General features: G+C 36.5%; 1 protein-coding gene across 2 annotated transcripts in view; it reads right to left on the bottom strand.

Moving 5' to 3' along the window:
- The window catches only part of LAMA1 (laminin subunit alpha 1), a 110892-nt gene that overhangs the window by 28054 nt on the left and 58343 nt on the right, over positions 1–24495 (bottom strand). For both annotated transcript variants that reach the window (XR_008235189.1, XM_052787090.1), the window contains exons 22-40: positions 23109–23245; positions 20220–20456; positions 17543–17686; positions 16985–17164; positions 16180–16365; positions 15198–15325; positions 14036–14156; positions 13756–13893; positions 11919–12040; positions 10917–11003; positions 10457–10650; positions 9359–9501; positions 6368–6466; positions 5290–5401; positions 4962–5124; positions 2415–2625; positions 2056–2172; positions 1801–1964; positions 557–695 (exon numbers count right to left, since the gene is read on the bottom strand). Coding sequence is in view for 1 of the 2 variants with exons in the window: in XM_052787090.1 (XP_052643050.1) it covers positions 557–695; positions 1801–1964; positions 2056–2172; positions 2415–2625; positions 4962–5124; positions 5290–5401; positions 6368–6466; positions 9359–9501; positions 10457–10650; positions 10917–11003; positions 11919–12040; positions 13756–13893; positions 14036–14156; positions 15198–15325; positions 16180–16365; positions 16985–17164; positions 17543–17686; positions 20220–20456; positions 23109–23245 (2822 nt within the window). In the remaining variant the exon portion in view is untranslated. The remainder of the gene's footprint in view (positions 1–556; positions 696–1800; positions 1965–2055; positions 2173–2414; positions 2626–4961; positions 5125–5289; positions 5402–6367; positions 6467–9358; positions 9502–10456; positions 10651–10916; positions 11004–11918; positions 12041–13755; positions 13894–14035; positions 14157–15197; positions 15326–16179; positions 16366–16984; positions 17165–17542; positions 17687–20219; positions 20457–23108; positions 23246–24495) is intronic.

Here is a 24495-nt window from a genome sequence, read left to right as displayed (position 1 = left end):
TAATCTACTGTTTCAATAACAGCCTGATAATCTTACAAGGCAGAGGGATAGCAGATGAGACACAAACATACGTTTGTTATGAAACATCCTTGACCAAGAGAAATATTTGTTGTTGGGAATACCTAGATAGAAATGGAAGAAGGACAGGTCAAATAAAGAGATGGTTGAAGAATTCCAAAGGTGGAAGGGAGTGCCAGACAATTTTAGGAACTTAAGTTCCACAGGAACACTTATCAGATGACTGATATAAAAACTCATAGAATCAAGTACAGTCCAGATAAGCATGCATTAAACATTAAAGAAGAAACAAACAAACAAACAGTAAAATGGTACTGTGGCAGAGAGAAAAGCAAAGTAAACAGAACATGAAATCTGGTACCGTTACTGCTTTGGCATACAGATTCAGGATACGGTATATACTAGTTGGTAGGACAGACGGCCATACATGCCTCCATCAAGACGACTCAAATTTCAGCAAGTGCAAAAACAATTAGGACAAATATTCCAAAATGAGAAAGGGAAAGATGTTAATTAAAATATTAATATTGATACTTACTAAATCCAAGGGGCCATTCACAACTCTAGATGCATCATCTGCCAAACTCTCTGTTCTTTCAATCACACTTTTAACGCTGGAGTGTGTATAGACAGCAGCAGTTGTGTTCAGAGTCACATTTCTTACTTTAGAGAGGCCACTAAATAGGGAATTAACAAGTAATTCTGTTTTCATGAGAGTATCTTAATCAAGCACTAAGTTCCACATCTTCAGTTACAACATGCACATCTTTCTAGAATACATGATGCATTCTGAAAAAAAATGAGCACATCTTGCCCTACGTTACGTAAGGGGCTTTAAGTTCATTATTTTGAACTGAAAAAATCAGTTCAAAGTTTTTAATCCAGCTTTTTTCTATTTTGATCCTTTTTGTTTACGGTCACTTTTTCGGTTTATAAAGCCACTTAGTCACTTAGAACAAACAAATCGCATCACCTAAACAGAACAGAAACGAAACAGGTTCCTAGCTAGAGCTCATAAGCAAAGTAGAGAAATAACAGAATCTAGGAAGAAATGATAAGCATCTGAAAGCCATTCTGTATTAAATTTTGCTTTATTGAGTTTATCTGGCTGCAGTGAAGTCAACAATGTTGCTCAATGTTACTCAGAGCAACATTTTCTGTTCTCAAACTCAAAATACATGTACATTTTCCAATCATACGATTTAACTTTTAACACATATCTGCTGACTTTAAAAGACAAAACAGTAAGAATCCTAGAAGGATTTCTGGGATAGAAGGTTAATTTCCAATGAATTAACTGGAATGAATTCCCAACTTTCAAATTCTAAGAGTGCATTTGAGTGGATTTGAGATTGCAACCCACTCATTTCTGCAAGATGCTTTGAAAGCAACAATAATGGAGGCATAGTACAAATAGTTTCTTGATGAGATTCAGAGATATATTGTCAAGAAGTATTCATACACAGACCAGACGCTTTTCAAGCCATACCATGATATACTCACTTGGCATTTATTAATTCACTAGTTACTGTGTAAGTCAGCCACATGAAATGTCATATCATTTAATAAAGGTACACTGCATTAAAAGTAAAAAGCACTTGAAATGGGGAATAAAAATTGATCATACAATGGTTTGGGTGGGAAGGGGCCTTTAAGATCATCTAGTACAACTCCCCTGCCATGGGCAGGGAATTCCTTCAGTGGATTAAGCTACTACCTATTTAAATTAAATCTGACACTACTGTAAATCTCTCCCAATTTCATATTTCTTGAGTTTATCACCTCTCTAGTGCATCTGCAAGTCTTTGGAATTGGGTGGCATGGTCCTCGGCTCTGTATACCAGGTCAAGCACTCCTCTCACGGACATCTGCATCACCAGCTCATCCACGTGGTGTCGCAGTTTGGTGCTCCATAGGACTAACCCATCATGGTGGACCTCCAGGTTCTGCACAACAAAATGGTTTCCTTTTTTTTTTTTTTCAATAGCAAACTACACCTGATAGTGTCAAAGAAGATGTTAAAACTTAAGAACTTACAGATGTAGAGTTCTTTACATCTTGGGTAAGAGCAGCAGCAGCGTTCACTAGGACCTTCCCTTCTTCAATGAGCATAGTTGAGACTTCTTCACCTTCCTTTATATTTAGCTTTTTGTCCTATAGCATAAACCAAGTGTTTTATAGTAGTCTGTAAAGTCAGCTAGTGCAGATGAGTTCACATAACACATAATCACTTTTTTGTTTTCAAACAGGGGTCTGGTTTCCTTTGAGTTTTTAAGGTATCGCATATATGAACATGTTTAAAGAGGTACAATTTTATTAAAGTCTAAAAAGCAGCTTTTAAACACAATTTCATATTTGATATTTCTTATGCAACAACACTGATTGTCCAGTCTTACATTTAACTCTGCCAGGTTGCTAGAGATAAGAGGAAACAAGCGATTGGTCTCATTCATGTTAGAGAGCGCCTCGTTCACCAGGTCCTGGGCATCTTCCAGTCTGCTGTTGTGCTTTGATAAGAGCTGGCTTGCATCCTTTTTTAGTTCAGCAAGCTCCTGCTGGGGTTTAACATATTCTTTCTGAACCTGGATCAACAGATTTTCTGCAGCTCTGACAAAGAGAGGAATCAGAAAATAAATAAACAGTGAAGGAGAAACCTAGGCATAGATTTCTTGAGGAGAAAATGGGGTCATGTGAAATTAATTTAAATGGATCTTCTTAGAAGGTCTGCAATTTTTTTCTATAATAACATACATACACACAGTAGCTTAGTTACTCATCTCACCACACAAAAAGATGTCTGGCTGGGGGAGAGGGCAGTAATACAGTTCATAAACTTTGTATGGGGTGACTAGAGGGGAAAGGGGCTAGTATAAATCACATTTGCTTGAACTTAATTTGGGACATCCCTCACATCAAAATCTCTGTGAAACATTCCTCTAGAACTGCTCTATATCTTAAAAGTAGTGATTCATATTTTGAATGTAGGATCAAAATGTGAGTTATGAGGATTGACACTGGAAAGAAACAAGTAACCAGAACTGAAAGACATATACTCAAGAGTCCTGGAAAGTTTAAATATCAAATAAAAATGAATAGCCTCATTAAAATGAACACTGAAATAAGTAATCTCTGCACTTAATCTTTTTTAATCAGTAACAGACATTATCTGGGAAATATCAAATCACCCCAAATTTGTCAGTAGTTAATCACTTCAGCTGTTCTATTTGGGAATATCTGGATCTCCATTTGAACACTTTCCAGTATTGAAGGAATTGAACTGAAAATTATCCTGAAAGTCTATCCCTTTGTTTCTCTTCATTTCAGCACATACATTGCACACTGCAGCTCCTGTAATGATACTTTTACATAAACGTTTGTCCCTTTTAATCTCATTTCAAAACATATAGATCTTTAATCAAAGCAAAAGAAACCTAGTTTACTTCACAATTATACACAGCAAAACACATTCCATCTTTCTTACTGAATAGCAGATGTGCATTTGCATCCACTTCCTAAAACTAATTATTCAGAGTCCTTACACTCAGAAGCCATAGCCTTAAAAAAGTTACAAGAATGAAAGTATTTTACAAGACAGTACTGGCTTCTATTTCAGTGTAGAGTAAAAAGGTTCTGTTCCAAATTGTTTGGGAACTTTGCCTTACGTGGCAAATGTGCGGAGACCTCAGTTACGAATGTCGCTTAACAGTATGTCATCACAAGCTCAGTGCACTGTGAGCCATGTGGTAACTTCTGCTCCCTAAAAAATGGACCAGCAAGCTGCTTATTTAAATCAGTTTTGAATTTACAGCTCCATTGCATGATAAATTCTGCAAAGAATCTTATAAATCTTCTTAACTGTCTTCGATCTCTCAAACAACACTTATCAGAGAACTTTCCAAAAATTTCAACAGACTCAAGAATTGAAAAAGTTAATTTACAAATGCCCTGTATAACAGCTCAAAAGATGATGTTGAAAGTCAGAACATCCTGTTACTATGAAACAGGACATTTTGAGACTTTTTTTTAAGTGCAAAAAAAGCTATTTGAAGTTCCTAATAAATATAAGAATAAATGGTACATTTCTAGTCCATTTTCATGTCCATTTAGCTTCTGTACAATTTAATATTCAGCACAAGGACAAGCACTAGTCTGTTGAACAGTCAGACATGCTACCAGCACAAACATTCTATCCTGCCTAATCCAAAGCACTTAATAAAGAAAAGTAAAATTTTCAGAAATGTTCTACTCTGGTCTAAATCTTTGTCCCTTGAAGCCAACGTTAGCAATCTTACAGCTTTCAGTGGGCTAGGGCAATACTTAGTATTTCTGAAGCTGGAACAAAAATTTTGTTGACTGTTGGAACAGTCAATGTTTCATATTGCCAAGTCTAGCAATAAGCACTACTAATGAATACAAAAGCCATTTTAAAATAGCCTTTAACTGGGGAAGAAAATCAAGACAACAGAATACAATCCTAAACAGTGGCCCAGAACACTGAAACAAATGCCTTGGTTTCATTCGCAAATCAATGTGATATATATTCCAGTGACAATAAACTGTCACGTCCTTCAGCAGGCCTGACGTCCTGGGCTTGTAATTGACTGAGACAGTTCTATGATGTCTCCTAGCCAAAAACAACAAGGAGATATGTATTCGGGCCAGATCTGAAACTAACTGAAACAAGTGAGTCTTTTCACTTACTGCAAAGGGAATTTTGTATCACATCCAAATGAACAGGCTTTGGCTATATTAGTATCACGTGGGATGCCCAAATATCTTCAAATTGTAACTCCAAATTCAGAGTTCATATAGCTCTGCCTGGGCTAGTTATCCATCACACTGCCTCTTATTATGGCACAATGTTTCTCCAGATACCTCTCCAAAAAGCAGCATTGCATAGTATAGACATATGCAAAATAAAGTTTTCAGTAGAACAGGCTTACTTTAGGACACTGGTAGCATTATGGTGCTGTCGAACAAAATCTTTCTTGCGCAATGCATCCAAAAGGGCAGAAATATCATCCTGCAGGCTCTGAGATGTAATATTTGACAGCGGGAGATCCAGGCCCAGTGTTTCATTTAGTGACATAGCAACTTCAGCAAGTACTAAGTAGGAAAGTAAACAATTTAGTCATACCATTAAAAAAAGAATATATGTGAACCCCCTCTACAAACTGTAGCACTTTCCATGTAAATAGTTCTTGAAGAGTTGCGAAGCAAATACCCTTCTAAATTCTGTAAAGAAATGGAAATATCTTAAAAGCAGGATACCTTTGATAGTTGTATGTACTGTGTCAATAAATCCAGCCAGTTCTTGACTTTTATTCCTGGTCTCCTGAGTCACTGTGTTAAGCTGCCAAGCTTTTTTCAAAAATCTAGACGACTAGAATAAAATCAGAGATAACTTTTGACAGTTCTCCTAAAACACTGATTAATTCATGACATTGTCTGTGGTTTTTACACTTTTTTCCCCAATATTGAGAATACTTTGTGAGAGGAAACAATGTTTTTTGATAAGGTAGACCTAGCTGATTCATTAATTTCTGATGCTTCCATGCTTGCAGATGCCTTAATTATATTGAAAGTTCCAGCCTCTGATACCAATGAAGAATTGTGTTATCAATCATTTTCATAATCAATAAGATCATAATTACCAAAGCTATTCCTTTAACAACATAACTGTTACATATTTTTTTTTAGCTACAACTAATGTATCTTCAGAAAATCACTCTTCTGGATACTTCACTATTAGTAATAACAGCATTGTTAGTGCAAGCACGTAGTTAGATTACATCTACATGGTCAGAAAATTATAGGTACATATGGTCAGCAAATGAGATTTAATGGCTGAAGTACTATTGTCAATTTTCTACCTACAATTTTTCTTGTGTTAAAACTGAATAAAAAATACAAATGTTTCATGTGGATTTTCAACAGATTTCTTTATGCTGTGATCATTTTAAACATAATACTATAGATATCAAAGACTTTTTGGTGAATATTCAGCTATGACATAATTTTGAATAACTGGAATGTTAAAACCAGTAAGAAGTATCTCCCTTTCTGCAGTTTTAAGGCCTTAAATGATCACAGTACAAAAAGCTTCTGAACTTTAACAGAAACCATGTAAATCTCCTGTACAACATCATAAAACACTGTAGTTTGCAGAAGAATTCCACAGACCAATTAACTCCCCTCCTCTGAAAGACTACAGAATGGACTGAATTCTTTCATTGAACTCTGAAGTTTTAAAAAAACTTCTAAACAGCTCTCTGGCATTTTTGTACCATGCTATGAAATCTCAAAGGTTTTCTCCAGAAAGGCTAAGAATAAAGAAGCCAGCACCTACCTCTTCATGCAGCTGATCAATTCCTCCTGATAAACTCAGAAGGCTTTCTTTTGCTGTAGCTAATGAGTAAGTTTGATCTTCTCTAGGAACTATAGACCCCTATAAAAAACAAGAAGAAACAGCACACTGTAATTTGAAGACTTTGTTGTGTGTCCAGAAAAGTTCTGGGAAGAAAATAACTATGCATACTATTTGGATTATTTACATGTTTTAAATGACTGATTTGCAAAGCACATAAGATGACATGAAGTAATTACATACATACAGTTCATGCAACAAAGTGTAATTTCTTTAAATAAGGAAACAAGGATCTAGCCATGTCATACTTTCACTCGAGTAATAAGAAGGAAGCATAATTTCTGGTTTCCTGATTCTCAGTTTCACTACAGTCTGAGCTGCCCAAATAAGTTACTTTGGGAAGTTCCAAGGCCCATCAAATTAAATGCTTCCATCCAGTCCCACAGCTGCTACTGTTTCGGCAGCTGGTCTTGTTGAAACAGCTGCATCTAGGGTGTATCTGTGAGGGTGACCCTGGAGAGGTCTCTGTTTCTATGTCAAAACCCAGTGCATGGCACGCAGGAGGTCAGGATTTTGGCCCTCCAGACACGATAAGGTAACATAAACAGCCCTGTGGATCCTCTCACCAAGAGAGAATAATAGGCTGTATTTGGCTTCCAGGTCACCTCAAAACTGCTCTATACAGCAATAAATAGGCCATTGTCCCCAAGTGTATCATATTTGATACAGTCAAGGCCTGCAACAGAATACTACTTCTCTAAAGATGCAAAGAAACTTAAGGCATCTCTTACAAAGAGAGCAAGTCTGGGAAAGGTTATTTTTAGATTTCAGATGTTTCAGAGCCAATCACTGTAAATACCATAGTAAGTATTTAAAAAGTTGGGCGAAACAATAAGTAATACACAGGATTATTGAGCAGCCTTGTGTCAAGTGGAAATTTCAAGGTCTTTGCCTCAGCATGAGGAAAAGAACAAGTGAAAGAGAGACAGAAGCTGAAGCCCTTGAGTCTCCTGGGATAAAGCACAGCAAGGTTTCTTTAAAAGCCCAGTTCAAAAACCCAGAATGGGACAGCAAATATGTCTAGGTATGTCAGGAGTAGTAAAGCCGGAGGCTTTAACTAGAAAAACAGAACTACTGAAGTCCTCAGATGGATTGGAAGTGCAGAAGCAATGAGGAGTAGATGATCTGATCTGATAACTCTCATTATTGAAAGGCCTGCACCTAGTGCATAGAAAAGAGGAAATACTCAAGTTCCTGAGTGACCAGCATGAGGCAAGGACACAGTACCATGCAGGGGACAGCCCTTCACGGAAGAGCTGTAATTCACATAAACAAACTTGGGGATTTTCTGGCTCCCAGCTACAGTTACTTTGGTACAAGGCAAAAGGGAAGGTAATCTTTGATTAGCCAGAAAGAGGGTAGTACCTGCTTCCAAACAGAGAAAAATTACAAGACTACCAACCTACCCTCAAGATTAAGTTGTTTAAAGAACATCGTGACCTTACATAAACAGAAATGACACCATAGTCACAAGAGGTTTTATATCACTTTTAGCATACCACTTCCAAGAGAGTGACAGCTGGCTTTGATTTAATGTAAAAAAATATATGTACTAAAGGAGAAACTTAAACTCCTTTTATTTTTACATAAGATTTGACTTCATTTCATAATTAAAGTGTTAAATAAAAGCTACATACTGAATAATGTTTATAGTCCTAGAAGATGATGCTCCTATACAAACACAAAACAATTACAGAAAGCAAGTCAGTTGTATCCTTAAACTACTACAATAATTCATTATGTTTATGCCTTATGACATAAAGGAAGGGAAGCATAACTGAAGCTTTATAACTAAAAGGTTAGCAACTAAAACTAAAGGATAAGAGCATCTCTACTGAAGCATAAACATGTAAATCAATCAAGTTTGCCTTCAGATATTGTAATTATTAACATTTTGAAGTACATTGATTGGAATTCAGTCTGCCTTATATCTTAACATCTTAAATAGAAGAAATTTTAATTCAAACTCTTAATTTGCCAAATTCAGAAGAACAAGAAGGCTCACATTATTTTGATTTTGTTGTGATATGGTGAAATACAAAGTAGATGGCTTTGTTTCTGTCTTAGAACATGTCTTGCTTGACTTATTGCTGAGCAGAATCTTATCAATAAATGTGCATATTTTAGTGGTCATTAAGTAGGAAAGATTCTGTTTATCTCTAGCTTTGTGCAGAGACCACATGAACTTAATCCTCAGCAACAACAAATGACCTTCTAGAACCACAAAATGTGGTATTTCATGCTTTGGTTAAGGGGAAGAGGAGCTGGAAGGATAGTTCACCACAAGCAGCCTGAAAGTGTCTAACACTTAAACATTCTACCTGGCTTTTGTGTCCTGAGACGGAGGACAGAGTAAGGCACTTGGATTGCCACACAACCAAAAGGAAAGCAAACCGCTGCATCCCAGGCACCCTGGCTAATGCAGAAGCAGCCTACCACTCTAGGAGAGTACTAGGGGACCCTAGGGGAACAGCCTCAAGATCTATGTCTTAGCAGCTCTTTAGCAAAGGGACCAAAAAGGGAAAAGACCTGGCCTGATGTTTCTATTTCACTGCTGAAAATTATTTCCCTTGCTTTCAGTAGGTCTGGGCCAGTCTTAGGGATGCACATAATCCATATCCACATATATATAAGCACATTCAATAATCACAGTGCTGACTGAAAAATATATTCATCCATTTATTTAAATGCTAGTACAACAAATGAAAAGGAAGTAATACAGGCAGCTAAATAACTTAAGGTATATTTCTATACCAAACATAATGGTCTTAATCTGGTATCACTTACACATACACACATTCAAGCCATGAATTTCAGGAGGGCTTCTGTTAAATTACTGGCACACGTGAGTGGCTGCAAGTTTTGCTTTAAAGGTGTGACTAAGTATTTCTACTCTTCGTGCATTCATTTTACCTTCAGATGTTTTGTTGCATTCTCCAACTCTGACAATATCCCATAGGGCACACGGGCAACACCAGTGAGGTTCATTGAAAGTATGGCCTTGTTGAGATTATCCAAACTGTTTAACAGAACTCCTGTGCAGTTGTCATCACAAGCTAAATAAACCATTTTAAGAGAAGGAAGCAATATTAGTATTAAAAAGAAGCCACCTAATACTGAAATTTATTTTGATTTACACAGTATGTGCCTTCACCTTTTGAGTTAAGAGTGATTAAGTATAATAATTTCAAGCATACATATTTGTAGTATTGCCCTCCCCTTCCTGCACCAAGACTGGACTTATTTCAAACATACTCTCCTTAGCTTAGCACACATTCAAGCCTTATTGATCCTGCTGCCTATTGAGCTGCTTGCTGTATTATAAACTTATTGAGCCTATTTAGCTATATTGCTATAAATCCAGGGTGATGCCACTGACACTCACTCAAACAGGTTAGAAAGAGAGGAAATTCAAGCTTATAGTGAGTGGTGTAATTCCATTTATTCCTTGGGTTTTTGGTTTTGTTTTTTTTTTTTTACTTATACAAAGCAAAATCTGAGCCCTAAATCCCAATTCATTGTAAAAGCAGATTACTGTACTTGCTGTGTCTTTCTGCTATCCACCCTCTCATAAGGAATTACACGACTAATTATTGGTGGAGAATGCCTACATATCCAGGATAACTCCAAAAGTATTACTACAGCAACCTCACATCCACGGGTCAACACAGGAATTCAACATTTTCAAATAAATAAAGGTATGCTACAGACAGCAAAAAAGTATTAAAATTATCTTTCCTTAAACTTGTTTGTAACACTAAATAAGTCATTTTAAAGATTAACTGCTTGTCTGATGTTATGTTGGAAGGGACATTTGGAGATTATCTAGTCAAGCCGCCCCCCCGCCCCGCCACTTTTACATAGATGTTAAGTTGTTAAGATTTCTTTCCTTTCATAGAAAGAATAGGGCCTGGCAGCATAAAAATATTCAAGGAATAATCACATGCACGTAAATATCAATGAAATAGATGAAAACCCACTGGGAAAGTAAACAATTTAAAAAACACCTACAAACACACTTATCTTCCACAAGAAGATGTCTTGGTTCACACTCCTCACAGAGCTGTCCTGTGACACCTTGCTTACAGAGGCACTGGCCAGTTGCACGATCACAATTAACATGAACAGAGCCAATTGGATTGCACTGACATGGATGACAGCTGCCACCAGGAAGCTGAGGGTCACCATAATAGCCAAGAGAGCACCTACACAGGGAGGAATGGGACACTGAACATCAGGGGATATTCGTCATGAAATTAGATGGTTTATTTCTTTTTGAGAATCACTGATTTAATTAGTTTTTTAATTAATGGCTTCTTAACAGTAACTAACACATCACTAAGTCCTTGAGCACTCATTCATATATTTATTTATGAACACTGAATAATATATTCGGAGTACAAATATGGCTCATATTAATCAAACTGTCCTTAGGAATTAGGGATAAATGGCGACATCGTGTGTAACTCACCTTTCACAGTACTGTCCTTCATATCCTGGGAGACAAGCATCACAGTGGTAATCCTGGACACCTTTCAGGACGCAAGTGGGACTAAAACTGGAAGAAGGATAAACAAATACCTGCTAGCACATAAATGGAAGACCATACAAAGACAGAGAACACTTTAAGCCACAGGTTAAAACATTGTAAGCAACAGCATCCTATGCTCAATCTGATGCAGTGCTCTAGAATTTTTACTTTAAATTATTTGTTTCTTAAAAAGTTTGCTTTCCCAATGAGACTCCATTACTGTATAACATGCTAAAGCACCTTATGGCCTTCCTTTTAAAAATTAAGACAACAAAAATCGGATGCTGCATGATATGGCTACAGTATATATCTAACCAAGACTTGCATGAGAACATCAGAGTTGCTGGACTCTCATTCTCATTCAGTTATCCAAAAGCAAACAACAAATATGCTTTTCAAGCTTCTGGAGAAAAAACAGCCTGCACAGCATTTTGATTTTCAAAATACGAAGTTAACTGTTCCTCTACCAAACAGATGTATAAATTTCAAACAGAAGAGTACTTGTACTTCCCCTAGGATTGATCTCATGAAAAGTTCCTGCATTGACTGGAGGTGGCCTAAATCTTTGTAAATACAAAAACATTGTTTTTCAAATGAAGAAAAAGAGACCCACATTTGAAACTAAAATGTGTCAGAGCAACTTACTCTATTATCTATAAAACATTCTATGTGGCTGATCTATTCTTAGAGAAAAAATTGACTTATCTATCAGTTAAACTTTTTATTTTAAAACCTCAGAGTTACCAGTAGCTGTGAACAATTCAGAATGTAAGCTCCATTTACTATAATAGGTAGCTTTCAAATGTCTAAAAATTAAGGACATGTAACGACAATTAACTCCTTTTGTCATAGTGGGGGGGGGGGGGCGGGGGTAGGTGGGACATACAGCACAAGAAATCTGGAATGCTAAAATGTATATTGGATTTAATAAATTCTGGTTACCTAACAGGGTTGGCTCTGGGACAGGCACAAAGAGAGCAGTCGTTGACAGATCCAATTACTTTCCCATAGTAGCCTGGGGCACAAGCGCTGCAGTAATCACCAACTGTGTTATCTCTGCAGTTCTGATGATACACAAAAAGGAATTCAGACAGTTTAAAACAACAACAAACAAGAGGAATTCTATCTTCCCCCCAAGTCAATAAACGTATACAGTTTCCAACAATCATCTCTAAATGTCACTACCCATTGGTCAGCATTCTCTGAGTGGAGAAACCTTTTATGCAAAAATAAGCAGAATGCCAGCATATTTTCTCTTATGTGAATGGCCCCTCAGGCAGGCTGATCTAATTTCTGTTCTAAATTTCCATTAAGGTTTATGTGTTTCTGCTTCTGTTAATCCAATTCAGTCCAGGAAATCACAGTACAAAGCAAAAAATCCTCAGAAAAAAGAAGCAACTGATGGAAAAATGAAACAGCATACCTGGTTGAAAAATACAAGTTTCAATGTTTCAGCAAATGCATTTGAATGCTATAAACCAAGGACCATCCACAGTTAGGATTCACAGACACTACATTTAATTTGTCAACAGTACCGATCAACAGCCAGTGCTATTAATATTAAAACACTAAATTGGTATTATAAACATAATTTAACTGACTAATCCCCTAAGTGAATAAAATTCAGTTTCTCCTTTTTTTCCCCCCTTTTTTCTTTTTTTCCTTTTTTTTAAATTCATATTCTTGCGAGTGTGTATATTTTAGACACTAGTTGAAGACAGTAAGCAGTAGCAATGAAGCCTCCTATTGTACAGGAGGCAGAAGTCAGAGGTGAAAACCATCTCTGCTGCCTACACTACTCAGCCAGAAATGTCTAAGCAGTAATCTCAACACATAGATGACTTGCCACCCCTGCAACGAGAAGCTGAGAGGAAGGATGATTAGTGTTCACTAGTGTGAAAGATCTATGTGTTTTGGCCTTGTAGAAATGAGAACCACAGTTATTCCTCATGAGATACATACTCTAAGACAAACCCGAAAGCAAAAGAATGGTTTACAAAAGCCTGAAGGACTAAGGAAACTCACTTTAAAAACTGACTTCAAGAATGAATTCAGCAGAAGTTGACTTTGAACTAACCAACTCACCATTGGAAAAATAAAGCAACTGAAAAAAACTTTAGGAAAGAATATTGAGCCATACCAGAGAACTGGTATGTGCCTTATTTGGTTAGCTGAGAACTTGCTGTCAACAGGGCTGTCAGCCCACAAGAGAGAGGCAATGTGTTAGTCAGATGTGGCCCCTCTTTGCAACCTTTGGTATAAAGTGAGAGAAGTGAGCAATTAACTTAGTTGAGGCATATCCTTATACTACTTGAATCTCTGGGAGTTAAAAAAGCCTCACTTAAAGCTGCCCAGAGGAGACTCTTCCTGAGACACAAAGAATTTTACTTTGACCTAGTCTGTGGCATGGTATGGCTTACTGCTTCCTTTACTTCTTTTTTGTGTGACTAAGCAGACCTTGGCCAGACCAAGGACAGAAGCTCAAAAGGTCTCACAAAAAAACAGATAAACTGAACTGATACATGAGTTATTTTTAAAGTAAAATTAAAACTAAAATAATCAATGGTTTTTAACATGTTAGTGTCCAAAAAGCTTGATAATTTTACTGAATGGACCCTAAGGGAAATACTACTCAGATTTTCCACTTTTTGGAGTTGGGGGGGAAATTATAATTTATCCAAATAGTACAGCCATATACTTCTCACAAAAACTCCTTTCATAGGTTACTGCCATTGTATGCTCAGGTGAAACCAATAGAAAAATGTATAATTGTACATACCAAGCACTTTCCAGTTTCAGGATCACAGGTTTCACTATGGTTGTTGCACTGACAAGGCACACAAGGTGCTATCAGAGTGTGAGGCTCTTTTACACTGAGTTCTATATGCTCTCCCCTGTAGTATCCTGGAGCACAGCTCTATTTGTAAGGGGAGTAAAATAAAAAAAAATTATATACAATCACAGCTATCAACAGTTACAAACAATTTTAAAAGCCATTTAAGTAATCTTTTTTATTATCTCACTATTAGACACACAAAAAGGATTCAAGGATTCTGTACCTGACAGGACAATCCAGCATAACCAGCAGGACATCTACATTGCTCTACAAGATGAGCTTTAGCTCTGCCTAGATGCATTTCTTCAAACTTCACTGCAATTTCCATTGAGATATTTGCAATTCTACAAGATATATGCAGAAGAGACCATGAACATCTAGAGAAGTCCTAGCACCAAGACTGAGATCCAAACATTTTTATGCTTCAAGGTCAGGGCTACAATACATAATCTCCCATGATCCCCTTTTGCCCATGCAAATATCTCAATAAAATCTGAAAATTCTTTACTTATTTACGGGATTTCAGGAAGTACAATAAACAAATCAGAAGTACTTCAAATTAATACAGGTTGATTCCCATTGGTCTGCAAAACTTGACAAACCCACCATGCAAAAGTATGTATTTCTGTCGCAGAAACACTAGACAGAAATACATCTGTTTTGTCCCACAGATTTTTGGACAGAGCTAACAAAAAGAGAGTTGAGGGCATGTGAATCAAAAATAATCCCAAATCTGCAGGTGGAACCACACTTCTTCACAGCTGTGAAGATGTACATATACTGGGTTTTCATTAGATGCATCTCTGCTTGCCTTGCTAGTTTCCAAACTGACAGATGAAATGACCATATCCTATCTACTCCCTCTCATTAGTAACCTAGTTCTGTTCAAAATCGCAGTAAAATGCTACCATTCTGAGGTCAGAATATTTTACTACCACTGCTCAAAGTGCATAAAGCTAGAGTAGAGACCTAGATTGGTACAAACCCAAGAACTCAGGGGACCATGTGTTTCAATTGAAAAAAACTAAAATTTCAATTCACGTAAAAATAAGATGGGCAAGAAATAATTTAGAAAACATCTAACTGTATCACCCATCCTGCAGAACACTGCATCAGCCTGTAAGGCTCTGTGCTTCTTTAGGGGCTTTTCTATGAAAGCAACAGAGACATTTAGTGTTTCACAGAAAGAATTAAAGAGAGATTCTGCTGCCATTAAAGGTCATAAATGCTTTCTTATAAGAGGAAGAACAGAAGTTATAAGTAGGGAATTGGAAATTTCTCTAATTTGAGTTAAATCTTTACTGTATAGCTCAATTGGGACTATTTCTAGGTTACATTACAGTAAATGCAATATAATAAGTAAATGCAATAAGAAATTGCTTTACCTGCTTTGCTGTAATCCTTGGCCATAAGCTGCCTTGATAAGGACATATTCAACATTGCTTAGCACAGACATGAAGTCAGAACGTAAGACAGGCTCATCAGACACAGAGTTAAAATACTTCCAAGAATCCTAAGGAAACATAACACATTATTAAAACCATGAGTGTTCAAGCTCACTTCAAGGTAATGCTCTGTTCCTCCTTACATGTTCTTTCAGAAATGCAGTCACAGTGACTATGTCTAAAATGTAGGTCCCAGAAAATCCAAAATCTTGCTCCCTGTTAGGAACAAGACGTGGTTTTATATCATTTCTCTCCTCCTTCTCTGCACTCAACCTCCATGACCAGTTTCTACAGGAAAGCAGTCCAGGCCTGCATGGCACAGCTTTTTCTGGCTAGATCTGGAGAACCCAGACAGCCAAAAGACCAGGACTTCACAGCGCTCATTATATGTGCAGTTAGAAACAGCTGCTGTTGTGTCCTGCCTCCTGTCAAGAAGAAAGACTAGACCTCACCTCAGCCCCAGTCAGCAGAGAGTCCCAGAGACCAAAGGAGGTCATCATTACTTCCTCTGAAATTGTCCAGTGGGCACTACTGCAGCTTACTGCTCCTGCTAGGCTGATTCACATCCCATATGATGCTCCTGGGCTCTGAGTGTAACATACATGCTACAAAATTATGAGACTGCCTGAGAGTGAAAATACCTGGCTGCCTGATTTATCACTGAAATCTGTGTTTGAAAAGCTTGCTGCAGCAACACCTTCAGCACTTCCAAGAGAGGAAACAGTGTTAAAGTGTTATTTGTTGCTATAGCACAATATTCCCAGCCATTTTTTCCCCTAAAATAGATGCATTTTAATCCAAGCGCTCTATTTACTCAACCTATTTGAAATCAGATACGCTTTTTTTGTATTAAATATATAGAGCTTTTCTATAAAAGCTCATAGAAGAAAGGAAATATTTCCACACCAACGTTTTGGCTTACCTCCTTCATTTCTACTTCCTTGTCAGTTCTTACTCCATTTTCTGGAGAAGGAATGTCTACATAGATGACCAACTTGCTGGTGTGACCTCCTTTCATTAGAATCTGTGGCTCAAAATTCGAGGTTCCAAAGCCATCCAAAGCATAAAAAGCAACAGTATATCTCAGCTTCCCTCCATAGGCCATGAGCTGTTTGGATAAAAAAATATTACTTTTATTTATTCGAAGGTTAGGGCTACTAGCTGAAAATATTTTAACATCATCGGAAGATTTGAAAACTGTCAGTTCTTTGAAGAATTGGCAATAAAACATGAAAATTAGCTTAAACTCAGCAGTTTTTGCACCAAGGTCAAATGCATATTTCTAAAAAGCAGTCTCAGTTTCTTCTTTGAGGCCCTTTCAAGGTGTGCACTCAATTTTCATTTAATTCCTAAGCAACAGAGATTCCATGATCTATATACTGAATCTAGCATCAAGGTTCAAAACTCTTTCAGGTATCTAAAGTAAAATTGAACACATCACTCTTTCCCCCCCATACAATCTCTAAAGAGTAACATGGTAATCAAATATGGGTGTTACTGATTTACAGAGTCAAGAAAAATCTCGTTAGGAAAGGGTAATGAACATATTGTTTGTGCTTGCTATAAATAAGTGCAGTCACTGAATATTTATAATAGTATGACATACAAGAGTAGAACTAACACAGAAAGAAGTTATCTAGATAAAGTGACTATTATACAATAAAGGAGTGACTATTAGACAATAAAGAAATTACCTACAAAACATTCTAATTATTTAATGATCTTACCTGGTCTCCCTGAAACTGGTCTGGTAACCTCCAGTAAAATGTTTCTGTATTTAAGTATTTTCTGACTATGGCAGCATCCAGTAAAACATCAGGAAATTGCAAAAATACTCCTTCCACTGTTCCAGTCAGATTACTTTGAGCTACTACATGCAGAATGGACTGATCTGGAATTAAGGTTATCTGCAACGCAAAGAGCAAAAGATTCATTCAACAAAAATATTCTATCTCAGTGTAATATACTGTTAACAGTTTTAGCTGCTTTGAGATAGTCAATAGTACATCTTAGAGTAATAAATGCCCAAACCAAAAAATTGGGAAACATGTTTGATATTTATTTTTTTAAGAAGCAAAGAGTGAAACACAAGGTTTCAGAAATAAGACTATGACTGCTTGCCATTTGCTTTCTTTTTTGTTCTGCCATATGCCACTGCCTCCAGAAGCTAGCCAATTACATTCAGCCTGATTCATGAAATGTATGCAACCTTAGGCACACCAGTGTGGTACCTAACATTAGGATAACACCAGACTGTGTCTGTATATTTATGTCACGTCACTTACAGGAATTCTCACATGATCTTCTAGTTCTGAACAAAATGTAGACATCCCAAAACAGAAGCACGGAGTACAACCTAGTGCATTGTTAGCAGACAGAGCAAAAGTTCCAGGTTTACACTCACTGCATTGTAGACCAAATACATTTTCCTGGAGGAAATAAAAAAAAATTAAAAAAACCATAACAGCATAGTCATGTTACTTTGCTAGCTGAATGAAAGATGGTTCTTTTTGGAAGAAAAACTAGTTGCTATGTAAACTACATAACAGGAATTCAATTATTATATCTATTCTTTTTTACTATGCAGTACATTTTTTTTCATTATTTTCCAGTGATGTTTGTTTTAAAAAAAAAAAAACAAAAAAACCCCCCAAAAAACCCAAAAACCAAAAAACAAAAACAAACACCACCAAAACCCACAGAACATTCAAGCTAAACTCATGTATTTGAACTTCTAGTAAAAATTAGCAGCTATACATTTCCATTTAAGACAGAAAAATCTTGGGTGGGGTTTTGTTGGGGTTTTTTTCCCCCATCTGGAAAATGGGCTCTCAGAGCCACAGAAACTGCTCAGTATCAATACAAATCAGAGGACCTATTCCCAAGCATCTGTTTTTGCACTTAATCCCAACTGGGAAGTCCTACTTGAAGAAACACCCAAAACTACAGTCAGTGCCCACTGGCACCTTTAACCAGAAGATTAGAGAGAGACCTATGAAGGCATACATTTGTTGCCTTGAATTAAGTTGTTTTCTATCACTCAGTCTTTCAGGAACAGATTCCCACCTTTTCAGAAAAATCTATACTACTAAATCTCTGTATTTAATATTTTCTTTTTTTGATACAAGAACGTCAATTCAGACTTCACTACTAGCAATATACACAAGTTATTCTTGAGCACTACCTTTGGTTATAGCATAGGAAACAAATTTGAACTTTCAACATAACCACGTTTTAAAAAAAATGTTGAGATTCTCCATTTTGTATTTATTGGTTTCTTCCTATCATTATCATCTGGATTTTCAAAAGAGCAGGCTACATCATCTGAATCAATGTGCTGTTCCCAAACCTAACAAAAACATGTGTGTATGAGCTGAAAATACTTCTCTGTATTTCATTTTTTCCATTTGTATAATGAGGATAAGAATACAATAGCTTTTTCACTGGAGTCTTCTAACATTTAATTAGTTGTTTAAAATACTTTCACATCTAGGATGGAAGAAGCTGTAGAAGCGCTGTCTATCTAACTCTACACAGAGAATGAAATAATTCATTGCCAAAACACCATGTAGGGAATTTATGCTTTTCAATTAAGAAAAAAACAACCTTTTTATCAGAGATTGTCTGCTCAGAAACATCAAGATGATATCAATTAATGTGACCTGCACTTGGAACTGTTGCAGCAAAGTATTCGTAGATCTGTGAAGAAAGTTTTCCCTAGCTTGAGGTAGAAACATTTTCTCTGTATTGCTCATTGCATCAGAGTACTTATCTGTTACGGTTGGTTCTTCTCCAATGTTCTATGTGTACTGAAGAGAAAAACCACTTTTAAATAGCAACTAAGAAATAATGCATATGAGTTATGAATTATTATTACTGGAACTATTTGCAAGGCAAAATGCAACTGTAGAAAAAAACCAGTGGGATAAATAAAACACATAAAAATTGTACCATTAAAAAAGGTTCAAACAGCATTGTTCTTGGCATCAGAAGGCATTTACATCATACAGAGAAATATAGTGACACTGAAGTCACTAGCATCATTCTCGTGTATTTAACAAGATTTTAAAAAATTTTGCCCCAGAACTCATGACCAGTGCTTTGTCCTATTCAAAAGGAGGCAGGCAGAAATCTAGGACCAAAAGGAAAAGCAAGACAAATGCATCCTCATTCATTTCTACCTTACAATATTAATTAATGAAAAAGAGGACTCTGAATGTATTACAAGAATGATGTTGTTACAGAAATTCACTTAATACAGAGTAAACACATGGATCCTACATTGAGCAAATGCAATCTATTTGAATTTAGGACTGCAGTGAGACCATAATTGTGAAATATGGCAAATCCTGTACAAGACTAGAAAGACACCAGCCATTTTTTCTATCAGATATACAGTGGCCGTTTTGCAAACTTATCCAGGAGTTAGCATTCGTCAGGTAGAGATGACTTTTTGTGACTAGGCACACAATGGGTCTTGATCCTGACTTCTTAACACATATCCACATCAAATTCCATGAATTCTGTCTAAAAGAGAACTACAGTACTGTGCCGCAATAATTTTATGACCACAAACTAGAAATAAAATTACCTGGCTACATAAAACAAAACAAAGGGAGGTAGGAGAGACAAACTGTCTAGTATTATGACAGGAATTTCTGAGAACAGAAATAACAATGCCATGTTGGTAATGTTGCTATCTCTTCTGCCTACAGCTGTATTGTGTCAGTCTACACTGGGGAACACCATCTCACAGTTTTTAACCCTGCTGACTAATAAGACCTGTTTAGCACTAGCACAGAAAATCCTTTAGGGGTGATTTAGGTGTACTTGGAAATGTCTTAAAAAACAGATGCAGACTGCCTTTTGAAGTCCTTTCAGCCCTACACCCTCCATGACTTTATGTAATAAATGTCCAGAAAACCTCAATGCTGTCCCAAAAGGGTCTGAATACTTCAGTACCTTGCAGGTACAGATGCCAGTTTCTTCTTCACAACCACAAAGTCCTTCAGTGTCATCACACATCTCTGCTTCGGTTCCACTCAAATCACAGTCACAGGCAACACAGTCCGGGTAGTCCCTGTAGCCTAATGCACACCTGGAACAGTCTTGTCCTCCAAATTCAACTTTGCACTGGCATTGACCTGTCAATACATCACACTGGAGACTGGCTGAACCAGTGTTGCTACAGTTGCAAGCCTTAGATGAAAAGAAGAAATGTTCATAAACAGCAGATCATTAAAAACAATTTTGTTACAACAGAAACAGCACAGTAAATTTAGAGTGGCCCTTAAAACTCAGTGTTTGTCAACAATTACTATACAATAATAAAAGGGAAGAACTTCCACATAGAAATGGGGTTGTTGGGTTTGTATTTGAACAAAGAACTGCATTTCCAGTAAACAGTGGATGGCAAAAAGTAAGAAGCTTTGTTGATTCCCAAATCTAGGTTGAGAATCAAAGGAGTTGAAGGAACCTTGTTCTAGAAAAGAAAATATCCAAAAGACTTTATTTAAAGAGAGCAGCAAGTAAATTAAAATGTTATATAAATGTTGGATGAAATAAATCTGCAAGTACAGTAATTTTATAAATATGATAAAAAGAAAAATTGTAACACTGACATTCTTTTAAGATTCCAAGAAGTATTAACAGGGTCTACATCTTGCTCCAGATTCATTTACTATTTGATGAGGAACCGAGAATCAAATTGCATCCAAGGGTGGGAAGCTCAGCATACACTGCAGCTCAGTACCAAAGCAATACTGTTCCCCAGAAGAGCCCATCCTTCATTATGTAATCAGTAATATGAACCATATTACAAATATGCAAAGTGGATGTACTTAATTTGTCATTCTTTTTTGAAGTAGACTGGATCTAATCTTCAGTCTTAATTTCTTATCTGTGGTTACTTAACAAGTCCAATTTTGCTCTGTGGTTATTTCTAACAGTGCAGGCAAAAAGTACATTCCACCTATCATCACCTGAGAGCATTTTCCCCGAGTCTTCTTTCCTCATCATCTCCCTTTGAGATGAAAAGCCTTACTTTGTAAAGCACTCTACACAAAGACCCACAAAATCTATTAGCATCACTATTTTTCCTTTAGCATTCTTCACAAGATTGCTGCTCACCATTAGTACTCTTTGTATTAAGCAGTTTTTACTCTAGTTGCAAGCACTAGGTACTACACTGCCTAGTCCAATACACTTTATGACCAAACAAGTTGACAGCTTTGGCTCCCAGCTACCATTAAAGGTCTACAGCTCTTAACATCAAACCCTATTTTAAGAATCATAATAATAGAAATAATTTACATGTACTTCAATTTCTATCTATATGTGATAAAGATACGCAAGGACTCTAAGGTACAATTAACCATGCTGCAGCACACTTGAAAAGGGTTGTAAGCAAACCATGACTACAGCTCTGCTCCATCACTGCACCCAGAAAGGGATGCTGAATACCAAGAAAACTGCAAGAAATGGAGCCAGATGAAGTATCCCACTAATGCAGTTTGTGTTGCAAGACCAGACCAGCTGGGTTTCTGATAGCATCTCCCCCATTTCATCCATATAAAGTGCATGCAAGAGCCTTTCCAGGGTCTGCCAGCAGACATTGCACCAGGTCTCAACCTGCCACAGCTGACTATTCAGCACAGGGGAGCCTCTCTCGGGACTGTTACCTGCAGATCACAGTATTGTTTGTTGCATCAAGAAAGTAACTAAAATATCTTAGAGTAATTCTTGTTAATTACTGTGATGCTGTAACTGAAAGGAATGCTAAACAACTTAGCAAAAGTGAGCAGTTGCATATTTAGTGAAACTTGATGATTGGCAAGTGCTGTGGAATCACCCTATGAAAGGAACACTTCAAGGGAAAGGCACAGGGACTAACACATTATATTTGCAGAACATTAGGTAAGAATGACAGTTGCTGGTAGCTGACAAAGCTGGTAAGCTGACAGTTTAAAGACCAGCTGCCAAGTAAGTTGCTATAAACCACTAAGATGGTAAACTCTGAAGACATATTATAGGACTATCTTATCATCCTTAGTCTAAAAAATTAAAGAGAGAAAAAACAATTTGGCTGATACTTGTACTTGTTAAGTACTTACTGCATATAATGACAGACCTTGTCAAGTTGATTATTTTTGTGGTTTCTCCATTGAAATTACACATTACATTCATGTAATTCTGAGGCTTTCTAAAATCTCAACGTTTATAGAATAAAGATTGGCCCAATGCCATATCTGTCAGGAATTTACTGCATGAACCTAATTGGGTAAATGGTTGCTACTACTTCGATTTGCACTGAGTTGGCATTTTACTGTTTAATCATAAATATTAAGCTGAGATAACAGCAGTTACCATTTTCCATTCATGAAACATTGACTACCTTACGCCATTTTAATTGTAAATATTCAGAAAAAGCATGCAGTGACTTTCAAGATAAGCTAGATTTCATTCTTCTTAAAACCTTAATATCATCACTTCTTGATCAACACAGAAACTAATGTTCCTTGTTGCCAATTGTTGCTATAAATCTGTTTTAGTATCACTATTTAAGCAATTAAAAGTTAGAACACACACTTCAAAATTTTAATATGATCTATGCACCTATCCAGAATAGGCATTCTGATCAGTATTGTCAAAGACAGCTTACTTAAAAGGTTCCTCAATAAACACTTTACAGTCTGATTTTTTTTTAATTTTCTTTTTTAATGTGAGCAAGTTAGACTAACACTTTGAGACAGAAAATAAAGATTGAAATTCTCAAAACAAGAGTCCAATTCTGACACTAGTATAAGGTGAATTGCTTTTAACAGCCATGTCTTTTCAGCCGGTCTACCATACCTTGCAGCCAAGTTTAGGAGACAGTCCCCAGTGATTTTCTTCACAGAGTTCACATTTTGGACCCCGAGTGTGAGGGGGACAAATGCATTGGCCAGAATCAGCATTACAGTTGTTCTGAGTATGAGCACAGTCACAGGCTGCAAGAGAAGTAGGACTTAAATATTAACTTTAACCTTGCTTTAGCTACAGAGAAGAAACTCCAAGACCACTGATAGTCTTAATTTTCTTAATTATGCTACAGTTTACACATTCCACTAGGAACTCCTTGCCATCCCTAATCACTGAGAAACAAATTATGACCACAGTGACATTTCATCTTTTTATTGAAAGCCCATAATTGCTTCTCGACATAGCCTGTTTGGTGGCTTAAAAAGCAGTGCTGCATTTCCACAGTGGAATCAACAAAGCCAAACAAAATTATTGCGGAGAAGAGTAAATTTGCAGGAAAAAAATTCTATTATAGAGGATACAAAACGCATCAGGACATATGATAATGTTCTCAAGCAGGTGAAAGGATTGATCTCAGGAATTAGTACTTTTCAAGAATTGCTTAGTGAATAATAAGAATGGATAACTATTTTTATAATAACTCACTCCTGCAGGAAGCACTTGTCTATTTAAGAAACGCAATACTATTCTTGCTAAAAAGCAGAAGTTCAGAAAAGTGGTTTTATTAATTGTTTTAATAACATTTACAAAATTTTCTAGACTGAAATGGTTAGAGGTACCTAAGGGATCTTTGATTCTTAGTAAAAACACAGTATATATGTTCCAAAACACAATCCTATCATATAATCTCACTACAGATTTCATATGACTATACTATTTGAGGCATGAAAAAAACATTTTTGTTAGGTTGAAGAAAGGTAGGCATTCCTTTAGCTATACTGTGTTGAAAAGTGCATCTTATTAACACAAATTAGGTTTTTTGATGGCATGTTCTCATTCGGATTAACATTTTCTCTGTATTATGACTAAAAATTGTACACACCCAGGTGATGATGGGAAAATAGTCAATGACACCTTATCAAAGTATAAAACATATTTTTAAGAATTAAATGAAAAATCAAGGTAAAAATCTATAAGAGTAGTAGCTCTTTTACAATTGCAGAAAAAAAGAAGTTTCTATTGTCTCCAAAGGACTGAAGGGTTTTGTAAAAAAAAAAAAAAAGGGACACACAAAGGAGCTATTGAGGATGTAGTATTACTCTCATGCAAACTTTATGAGTTGTTATTTCATAATCACCACCTTTTACAAGGAACCACATAATATGCAATCAAAGAAATGTTTTGTTCCCTTGCTTAATCAAAGTATTAAGAGACCATTCTACAGATTTTTCCATATAGTCATCAAAACAACTGACCTTTGCCAGAGTTTAACATAAAA

This window comes from Harpia harpyja, chromosome 5, assembly GCF_026419915.1.
Source record: "Harpia harpyja isolate bHarHar1 chromosome 5, bHarHar1 primary haplotype, whole genome shotgun sequence".
NCBI lineage: Eukaryota > Metazoa > Chordata > Aves > Accipitriformes > Accipitridae > Harpia > Harpia harpyja.
This window is presented reverse-complemented; position numbering and strand designations above follow the sequence as displayed.